Source organism: Ranitomeya imitator, chromosome 4, assembly GCF_032444005.1.
Source record: "Ranitomeya imitator isolate aRanImi1 chromosome 4, aRanImi1.pri, whole genome shotgun sequence".
Taxonomy (NCBI): domain Eukaryota; kingdom Metazoa; phylum Chordata; class Amphibia; order Anura; family Dendrobatidae; genus Ranitomeya; species Ranitomeya imitator.
Window position 1 is genome coordinate 302,755,860 of NC_091285.1, and position 11,124 is coordinate 302,766,983.

An 11,124-nucleotide genomic window follows, 5' to 3' on the forward strand; every position below is an offset into this window, starting at 1 on the left:
TAGATGGCTGCTAAATGATATGTGCAAATCTTAAGAGTGATACCACTTAGTTTAATCCCATTCCCCACTGATCAAGGCATATTTTATAGATACTTCAATAACACAAGCTATTATTAAGCATCTAAAAATGACCGTTTACCAGCTAGAAATGCCACCGGATCCTGCAACATCTGGTTTGTTTAGGACCAAGGATTGAATGTACTGCTACAGAGAATCCTCCACAAACACCTACATCATACATATTACATAAAAAGGACAGCTCTAGAGGAATTAATATGGGAATAATGAACTCACCTGCCAAGAAACAGCACCTAAAATCGCAGTTGCCAGGAGGCTGAAGAACACCAAACGTTCGGAAATGAGGCAAAAGTGACGCATTCCCTTGGATGCCATAACTCTGTCAAGGCTGTTACCCAATCTATGTGTGTGATATACTTTATGGCAATCATTTAGCTTGGTGTGAAAACCCCAAAGAGTAATTAAAAATATAATATGACAAATTAGCCAGAAAATACCAAAGATGGAGAAACCTGGAATCACAAAATACCAAAGATTTAAGTCACTTAGTTTAAAGGCAGCGAGCACAAAAAACACCACTTCAATCAATCCAACAGAAATGACCGAAAACCTTCTGCAGATTCTGCCCCGGTAGAGATATGGCTTCCATCGTTCTGTGACTGAAAGACCACTGAAATAGACATCAAGTAGTGGCTCGCTAATGATGCAACCGAAAAAGCAGGACAAGGCATAGGGATTGATAGGAATGTCCAACGATGGGAAAAACAACAGTGGTGACAGGATTGCAAAAGTCAGGAGATTTGGGAGAGCCAGAAAGGATTTCATTCGCAAGTCAATAATTATCAGGGCAAAGGCAGTGACCAGGAAGATGATGCTGATGGACTTCTGAACCAACATGATGGTACTGGCTATTGAAAAACCAACTAACTCCAAAAATTCAGCCGAAGTCAGCAGGGTAGGACGATGGCGGACGTATCCACAGATTCTCTCCACTAGAGCACACATCGTTCTTATGCCGATGGAAGAAACGAGTAGATACTTTGTAGCTTCTTCTTTATTGTCACTCTTGAACTTCAAATTGTCAATAAAACAAAGAAGACCAAGCAGGAATCCAAACCAAAGATTAGAAAGGCTGAGGCTGGCAGCTTCCATGGAAAAATAGTAGTAGAGGATACTTGCAATCCCGAGGATGAACAGTCCTAGTATAAAGATTACCAATATCAATGCATCTGCTGTCTGTTCCCACCTGACATAAAGGCCCATACATATGGCCACCAGCAGGCTGATCCTGGCCAAGTAGCCCAGATAGCGGACTGAAGAATGCATGTTGACCTCTCTGTTTGCCTCATCCAGTCGGGTCATTGCGGCATGCAAACAGTGACTAACACAGTAACGGAGTGACCTACACATGAAAACAGCCGGCTAGTCTCCAGGAATCCTGAATGGCCGAGATTTCATACAGAACATCCAATTTCCAGATTTTTGTATTCGATTCTGTATATCATTTCCCCAAGCAGCCTACAACAAAAAACAATAGCCGAGAATTAGCTCTAACCCAAAGAAACCCGGAAAAGCTACAATGGCACACAGTGATGACACTATCGGTCAGTGTATAGCGAGTGCCCAGGTTAGGATACCTCTTACACTAAGTTCATACTAGGCATTTGTGCTGCGGTTTGTTTTGCTGCTTTTTATGCTAATATTCAGCTGCTTTTTACAATTACAGGAAAGCCTATGAGATTTCAGAAATCTCATACACACACAAATTGGCTTTTTGTCATCAGTATTTTGTACTCTGCTTATTTTTTTGGACATAGAGCATGTCACTTCTTTCACCCATTGACTTGTATGGGTGGTGAAAAAAAACGCACCAAAAACACAAGTATCAGGTTTTGCTGCATTTTTTGTGCCAAAACCTGATTTCATAGAATAGGACTTTTTTCACCGCTAAACTTTATCGGCATGCACAAGAGACAAATCTAGCATGCCAAAACCCACACAAAAAAAACGCAGGAAATGCCAAGGAAAACATGTTTTTTTTTCTGCAGATTATTTCCTGCCAAGAGATCAGGTTTTGCTACAGAAAAAAAGCTGAAAAATGCCTAGTGTGAACTTACCCTTACTGTTCATAAAGGAAGAAACTATGCAATCTTGAATATTATTAAAGAAGTTGTCCACTACTTGGACAAACTCTTCTCCCCGGCCCTGATAAAATATTAAAGCTTATACTCCCCTCCCGCGCCGGAGTCGTTCCTGCGGTGTCAGCACTCGCTCTCCCTCGGGCTCCCGTGCGGTTGTTGTGACGTGATGCTGGCGTCACTCCGTGCCTCCTGTCGAATTGAGCAGGAAGAGGAAGTCTGAGATCAGCCGCAGGCTGGACTTTCTCCTCATGATCAACTTATCTGAAGGAGGGGACAGGGACACCGGCAGTGATTGAGTGTCGGGGGTCACATGTCACAACAACCACACGGGAGCCCCAGGGAGAGCCAGTGCTGAAACGACATCGGTGCGGGAGGAGAGTATAGGCTTTATTACTTTATAGGGGGCCAAACATTTTAATCAAGAAAGGGTTGTCCTAGTAGTGGACAAACCTGTTAATTGTACCATCATCAATGTAAAGGGAACCTGTCATGTCCAGAAACACTATTCACCAGCATACACAGAGTTAATTTGCAGGTAAACAGAGCTTAAAGAGGCATGCATACCCATCTCAAAGATCATATCCCAATAACTAGTAGGTGTAATAATAATAAAATTAGCAAATGCCTCCAATTAGAAATGTAGTATAGGTTTTTTGATTAGCTATGTCGCTTTCCCCATGTGCAGGCATTGCAGTAGTTTAGTTATCTATTGTTACGACCACTCATATTGTGACAGTTACTTACAGTAGCTAGTTGTTAGTAGTCATATATTATCCATGGTTCTCTAAGTTACTGCAATGCCTGCACCTGGGGTATTTGCTAATATTATTATTACATCTACTACATATCAGGATAGGATCTTGGAGAAGGGAATACCACTTTAAATCTTGTGTAGTTGGCTAGCTAAAACAGTTTTCCCCTCTGCAGCCGCTTACTTCTAGTCATAAGGGCAGTGCAAGGAGCAGCTGCTGTCACTACTCGCTATACAGTGAACCTGCTGTAACTACTCCCAGCACTGTGACTGATAGCCTGCGCTCTGCACACACACTGAAGAGAAGGCTGGCAGTCAGTGTGCAGCGGTGTGATAGCTAATGGTGGCTGTTACAATTTACTCCTCGGCAATGATGACTGGAAACGAGTGGCTGCAGGGGGGATGTAACTTTACCTTCTACCTGCAGCTGCTGCTACACTAAGCCGGATTTAAGCGCCATTTACCTGCACGCTAGCCCTATATCTGAATGGGAAAAGCCATTCTGTACTTGACAGCCCCCCTATAAAAATGGTAAGGAATATCCTTAGATCTCACATCCAGGGCAGAGCTGTGCTCTTTGACTACACTACAGTTTATCTACAGTAGTCAGACACGCCACCATCTTATTGGTTCAGGCTGCTGACTCCTGCCTTCCCCTGACACTTTGCCTCTTCTGATTGGCTGCTGTGTATTACAGACACATTGAATGGTTAGTTCCCGGAGAGCTGATTATAGCTCTGGTGTAGTGATGCGAGAGCGTGCCCGGATAATGTCCTGAGCATGCTCAGGTGTTCTCCCAGTACCTCGGGCGTGCTCGTGCATTATGTCCAGAAGTCAAAGGCTATGTGCACATGCTGCGGATTTTGCTGCGGATCCGCAGCGGATTGGCCGCTGCGGATTTGCAGCAGTGTTCCATCAGTTTACAGTACCATGTAAACCTATGGATAACAAAATCCACAGTGCACATGGTGCAGAAAAAAACACGCTGAAACGTAGCGGTGTTTATTCCGCAGCATGTCAATTCTTTGTGCAGATTCCGCAGCGGTTTACACCTGCTCCTCAATAGGAATCCGCAGGTGTAAAACCGTAGGTAAAATGCACAAAAAACGCAGAAAAACAGCAGGTAATCTGCGGATTTACCAAAATCAGTGCAGAAAAATCCGCACACCTTTCCGCAACGTGTGCACATAGCCAAAATCTTCTGTATGTCATTAAAGAGAAATACAAACACCACATAAGCTTGATCTTCAGGTAAGTAGTGTTAAAATGCTGCCTGGCTGCCATATGGAGCACACGGCCACAGTGAACTGTCCTCTCGGTAGCCGCGGCTTTCAGTCGTAGGGGCACGCACGGATCGGATGGAGTCACATTTGTTACACCGGGAGCAGCAGCTGGAATCAGTCCATAGCACTTTGATTGACAGCCTGCTCCGCAGTATGTGTGCACACAGGGAGCTGTCAATCAAAGTCAGGGCGTGCCGACAGCCGACACGCACAGCGTGGCGAACGATGACGGTAACTGGTCCATGCACGCCCCTGTGACTGACAGCCGGCACACACAGCGTGGCGAACGATGACGGTAACTGGTCCACGCACGCCCCTGTGACTGAGAGCCGGCGGCTCCTGGGAGGATAGTTCATTGAGGCAGCTTCGTAACACGGTTTACCAGCAGATTAACCCTATATATGCAGGTAAATAGCTTTTTTGGACATGGCAAGTTTCTCCTTAAAGGGATGCCTAGGCCGTCTACATGAACATGGAGGAAGAATATTGTGGCTAACAAGGTATCACACTCGCCCATATAGACAGATCAGGAGGGGGGATCCTAGGACTGACAGATGACATTTAAAGGGGTTTTCTGGGCTGATCGATGTCATGTGACCTGACGTGTGAGAGCTGGCGGTCACCTGCTGAGTCGTCTTTTCTATTCACAAGTCTGCAAAGCACATCCATGGGCCCGCCCAGCAGGGGAATAAGGTGGGATGGCAGTGCCCCTGTGTGCACAGGCTGGTGGGGTGCCCTACCCCGAGCACTGTCCTGCAGATGGTCCCAGCAGCGCCGGCCGTCAGTGACATGACAGCTAACAAGCAGCACACTACACATTACCGGCCACTCACCGACGCCCGGCCGCTGCCACACGGAGCTCGGCTGCAGTCACTGCGCTCTCTGCAAACCCATTAAAGTTTCCTTGTTCCCGCAGACGCCGCCATGTTGAAGCCGTGTCACTAAGGAGTGGAAGCAGGAAGGGACAAACATCCTCCAGCGGCGCTGAGCTTCGCGACCTCTACTGGTAAATGTCGGGGCTGGTTGTGCCGCAGTGTCCTAGGCTGCAGAAACCCCGTGTAATCTGAGGAGATGTGTAATCCCAGGAGACTCCACAACTGTAATCCCAGAGGTGATGATTATGGTTTACAGCCAATGAAAACTCAAAAGTCATTATCTCAGTAAATTAGAATAAAAATTAACAAAAAACACCTGCAAAGGATCACTAAAGCCAGGTTCACGTTAGTGTTTGAGTCTGCACGTGGTGCTGCGGACTTCTTTCCTTAAGCTCCGCCTACTTCCGCATGCCATTCTTTAACATTAGGTACGCAGGGATATGCGTTGTATGCGGATGCGTCCACGTGTGTCATTTATAAGTGCCCTCCTAAGGCTACTTTTACACTAGCGTCGGAATCTCCCCGTCGCAATGCGTCGGGCAGAGATTCCGACGCTAGCGTTTAACGCACTGTACAACGGAGGCAGCGGATGCATTTCTCCAGCGCATCCGCTGCCCCATTGTGAGGTGCGGGGAGGTGGAGGCGGAGTTCCGGCCGCGCATGCGCGGTCGGAAGAAGCGGTCCGTCAGGAGCAAAAAACATTACATGTAGCGTTTTTTGCTCCCGAAGGTCTGCCAAAGCACGAAGCATCCGTCGCACGACGGATGCGACGTGTGGCAATCCATCGCAATGCGTCGTCAATACAAGTCTATGGGGAAAAAACACATCCTGCAAGCACTTTTGCAGAATGTGTTTTTTCTGCAAAACGACGCATTGTGACGGATTGCAGTTAACGCTAGTGTGAAAGTAGCCTAACGCAACATGTTGCATTTTCTTGTGTGCCGAGCTTAATGACAGAAGTCCGCAGCACCACGCTGTGGACTGAAACGCTAATGTGAACCTAGCCTTAACGTTTAAAAAGGTCCGTTAGTCTGTCTCAGTAGGCTCCACAATCATGGAGAAGACTGCTGACTTGACAGATGTCCAGAAGGCAGTCACTGACACACTCCACAAGGAGGGTAGGCCACAAGAGGTCATTGCTAAAGAAGCTGGCTGTTCACAGAGTGCTGTATCTAAGCATATTAATGGAAGGTTGAGTGGAAGGAAAAAGTGTGGTAGAAAAAGGTGCACAAGCAACTGGGATAACCGCAGCCTTGAAAGGATTGTTAAGAAAAGGCCATCCAAAAATTTGGGTTAGATTCACAAGGAGTGGACTTATACTGCAGTCATTGCTTCAAGAGTGATCACACACAGACGTATCCAGGACATGGGCTACAAGTGTCGCATTCCTTGTGTCAAGCCACTCATGACCAATAGATAATGCCAGAAGCCTCTTACCTGGGCCAGGGAGAAAAAGAACTGGACTGTTACTCAGTGGTCCGAGGTGTTGTTTTCAGATGAAAGTAAATTTTGCATTTCATTTGGAAATCAGGGTCCCAGAGTCTGGAGGAAGAGTGGAGAGGCCACAATCCAAGCTGCTTGAGGTCTAGTGTGAAGTTTCCACAATCAGTGATGGTTTGGGGAGCCATGTCATCTGCTGGTGTAGGTCCACTATATTTTATCAAGACCAAAGTCAGTGCAGCCATCTACCAGGAAATTATAGAGCACTTCATGCTTCCCTCTGCCGACAAGGTTTTTGGAGATGGAAATTTCATTCTCCAGCAGGACTTGGCACCTGTCCACACGGCCAAAAGTACCAATCCCTGGTTTAAAAACAACAGTATCACTGTGCTTGATTGGCCAGCAAACTCACCTGACCTTAATCCCATAAAGAATCTATGGGGTATTGTCAAGAGGAAGATGAGAGACACCAGACCCCACAATGCAGACGAGCTGAAGGCTGCTATCAAAGCAACCTGGGCTTCCATAACACCTCAGCAGTGCCACAGGCTGATCGCCTCCATGCCACTCTGCATTGATGCAGTAATTGATGCAAAAGGAGCCCCGACCAAGTATTAAGTGCATTTACTGAACATACATTCCAGTAGGCCAACATTTTGGATTTTAAAATCATTTTTCAAGCTGGTATTATATAGTATTATAATTTTCTGAGATGATGACTTTTGGGTTTTCATTGGCTTTAAAGGGAACCTGTCACCTCAAATTGGCGGGATATTTAAATGAGTTTTTACCGATCCGATGGGCGGCGTTTCCTCTTCATTTCTCCACCCCGTCCGTCCCTGTTGTCCGCAATATGTTAGTGAATTAGAGTATGTGAGCGCCTAGTTGGCGCATGCACAATGCAATCTTCGGTGGTGCACGCGCAGTATGCTTTCCCAACTGCGGGCAAAGCCAAAAAGCATTACTGCGCATGCGCCCGTGCACTATGTCCCGGAAGTATTTCGCTGTGTTGCGAAACTGCGCTTTTTTTCCTATTTCACCGCACTTGGAATTTTTTTCCTGTTTTCCAGTACATAATATGGTAAAATAAATGGTGTCGCTCAAAAGTACAACTTGTCCCGCAAAAAACAAGTTCTGACATAAAATAATATGTTAATATTGAGCACAATTAATTTCAGCCTATTGGATCGATCCTCTACAATAGTCCCAATCTCTCACGTGGTCCCTCAGTAAAATTCATTGCCCACCCCTGCACAAGACTGTTTCGTGTCCGGATTGTGTCTACAGGTGTGGCTACTGAAGAGCAGAGGTAAAGATACATGCCCCAGGCAAGCAATGGTGCTCCTTACATCGGAAGCCTCACCTTCGGTCCTCTACAGCAGTCTCTTATAATTATCATATGAGAGGGCAGAGGTTTCAGCCTAGTAGGGTGCACGTTGTACCAGAGGGACAAGTTATCTAGCCGTGGAGTATTTTTGTGAAGATATGAATGCCTTGCATTTCTACTTAGATATGTTTTATTAATACTACATTCTTCATAGGTAGAAATAAGATTCATAAACTTCAATGAAGAGTTTAATATTCTGTTATTATCCGTTGAATGAATATTGCTAGGGAACCATATAATACAGAGTTTTCTAATGAGCCTAAATGAGTAAAATTGCAAAGTGCCTGGAAAATTAAACAACTGCAATTTATCTCTTATTAAAAATCTTCTTTGTTCTCAAGAATGGATTATAATTGTACAGGATACTGCTCGTTGCCTAGTGTATTGGCCACCTCTGCAGTTTCTCAGCAGTGGCCCAGTTTCTAGGCAAGGAGCATACGTTTGCAAACTCTCTGCTGTAGAGGCAGCAAGTACTGCTCTAGCTGGCGGATCACTGGTTCCATCTAGCTTCAGTGCCTGTTTACGCCGACGCTGCTCAGGCAAGGTTGACTCTGCCTTGGACAGCGCACAGTTCGGACCAGCACTGCAACCATGCTGCTGGTCCAAAATGTCAACCAGCACTAACCCAGGAAAGCAGATGGAAGAGTGTGCGTCTGCAGATCAGTGATGGGAAGAACCTTTAGGCCAAGTTCACACATTCAGTATTTGGTTGGTATTTTACATCAGTTTTTGTCGGCCTTCACTACTCTAACATACTCTTAGGCTAAGTTCACACTGCGTTAGCAGCAGCCCGTTCAGCACATACACTAACGGGCTGCTGTAACGCAAGTGCCAGCGTTTGCATCGCGCTAGCGCAGATAGAGCATCTGCCAGCTCTATCTGCGCTAGCAGTGACGGACCCGGAAACTCTGCAGCCCGCGTCTCCGGGTTCGTCACTCAATGACGGCACATCCCTAGCGCACGCCCATTGTGGGCGTGCGCTAGCGATGCGTCCGACATTGCAGTCAATGGCGGCCGTAACGGACTACGTTACACCGCGTTTATGCCGTGGTGTAACGTAGTCCGTCTAACGGACACCATTGACGCAGTGTGAACCCAGCCTAAGAGTCTTGTATAACCCTGCCCACACCTCTGATCAGCAGCGCTCTGTGTACATTGTATCCTGACAGCTGCTAATCCGTGCAGGGGTTGGGCTTGACAACAAGGCCAGCTAGTCCTATAGTGAGTATCTATGGATAAAACACTGATTATATTGAAACAGCAAAACTAAGTCCAGTGAGCAACACATCCCTCTTTTCCTCTACATCATGCTGCTGCCAGAAACCTGTTGATCGATTCCCTTCAATGTTCTTTTGGATTGATGCAGAATTTTCCACTATTGAACGCTGCCTGCTTAAATGCCAAATAGTCCATCTATTTATATAATTACCTTAAATTGTCATCCACTTCCGTCTGGATGTCCTCGAATCCCACAATCCACCGCACCGCACTGGAAGTATGCCGACCGCCATATTGGAATACCCAACTGATGGGTATTCCAATACGGCACCCGCTGGTGGTACCAGTCTGTCTGTCGCTCCCCGTTTCCCCTCTCTTCTGTCCATCGCTCCCCCGTATCCCCTCTCTTCTGTCCGTCGCTCCCCGTCTCACCTCTCCTCTGTTCGTTGCTCCCCGTCTCCCCTCTCTTCTGTCCATCGCTCCCCATCTCCCCTCGCTTCTCTCCGGCGCTCCCCGTATCTCCTCGCTCCTCCCACTCCTCTTCATCGCTCCCCGTCTCCCTTCGCTCCTCTCTGCAGCCTCCCATCTCCCCTCACTCCTCCCGCCGACAATCTTAGCGGCGGCGGCCATGTTGGCGGGACAGAGTGCTGATCGCCGTTCACATGGATGAGAGCAGACGCAGCAGATGGATCCCGGAAATGCTGATCTCCGCGCTGCTGATCTCGGGGCTCCTGAGTGCGGAGGTGCAAGGAGTGGAGAGCGGCAGAGACGATGAGAGGCGGGGCTCCAGAGGGAGATGGGGCTCCGGGAATCACCAGCTGTAACAGGGCATGTCCTCCAGGGACAGGAGGAAATACCGTATACTATGATGGAGGCCCGATGCTATCGCATTGGGAGGGTGGTGACGTGCCGAAGGGGGAAGGATTTGCAGAGTGCCCCCATCGGTACATCACCACCCTCCTGATGTGATAGTATCGGGCCTCCATCTAGTAGTAAAATAAAAAGCAAAAAACAAAAACTAGTCCAGCAACCGCAACGCTGTGACTCCAAGCTGTCATGTGACACACAAGCGCTGTAGTTGATCAACTAGACTTTCAGTTCAGTATTCCTTTAGAGCAGAAGTCCACCCTGATGGGACTTGTGAAGGTTGCAGCTGTTACCCAACAATATCATGTATCCACCCTGAAACACAATCCTGATAGCGCTGGAACGGTGCCAGTCTAAGAGGGACTATACAGTTTATTTTACTTATGGAAACTTTAACATTTACACATGGGTTATCTAGTAGTGGACAACCTCTTTATCTATCTTGGTTAGTCCCAACAACATGAGTCAGGGCTGACTAAATTAACATTCTAGAGGTGTCAGGAACTGCAACCCCCCAGTGAAGAATATTGGAAACATTCCATTAATCATCTGTATACTATTGAGCATGGAATTATAAAAAATCCTTCAGCACATGCTGTGGTAACATGACCCCTGGCCAGCTCAAACAAAGGATTCACACCTCCCTAGCTAGCTGGTATGAAACCTTCTAGAGAGGAACCCCTGCAGATCCAAGCCATGCAGCCTCTGTGCTTTGTTCAGTCAGCTAGGATTTCATAAAGGAGTTATAAAATACTATACATCCTAGCTGTACATCGTATATATTTCCGAGATCCCCAGACCAAGGCAAGCTTCTGCCTGGGTCTTGAGTCATTCTAACACGCACGGGAAGGGAGATATACAGAACAGCCATTAGCAGCTAGGTAGCAAAATTGTGTTTAGTCTCTACGAGTAGGATCCGATGGCACCAGAACCACTGCTCTAGGACCGCCCAGAAAGGAGTTGTGATCTTTCATAGGTTTTGGGAGATTTATTTTCCAAACCTCTAGGGGAGATTAAGGTTCAGGCCAGAGGGCAGGAGGGGAGTGACCAAGAGGGTTAAATGCTTCCTATTGCTTTATCTCTGGGAAGTCATGAGGACATTGTTTGAGGACAAGTCACACACAAGAGGGGAACACAAGCCTTC

General features: G+C 46.9%; 1 protein-coding gene across 1 annotated transcript in view; it reads right to left on the minus strand.

Moving 5' to 3' along the window:
• The window catches only part of TMEM168 (transmembrane protein 168), a 28,800-nt gene extending 23,656 nt beyond the window's left edge, over positions 1-5,144 (minus strand). The window contains exons 1-2 of the mRNA XM_069764807.1: positions 5,027-5,144; positions 295-1,536 (exon numbers count right to left, since the gene is read on the minus strand). Coding sequence (XP_069620908.1) covers positions 295-1,428 — 1,134 coding nt within the window. The 5' untranslated portion in view covers positions 1,429-1,536; positions 5,027-5,144. The remainder of the gene's footprint in view (positions 1-294; positions 1,537-5,026) is intronic.
• Between the last annotated feature and the right edge of the window lie 5,980 nt (positions 5,145-11,124).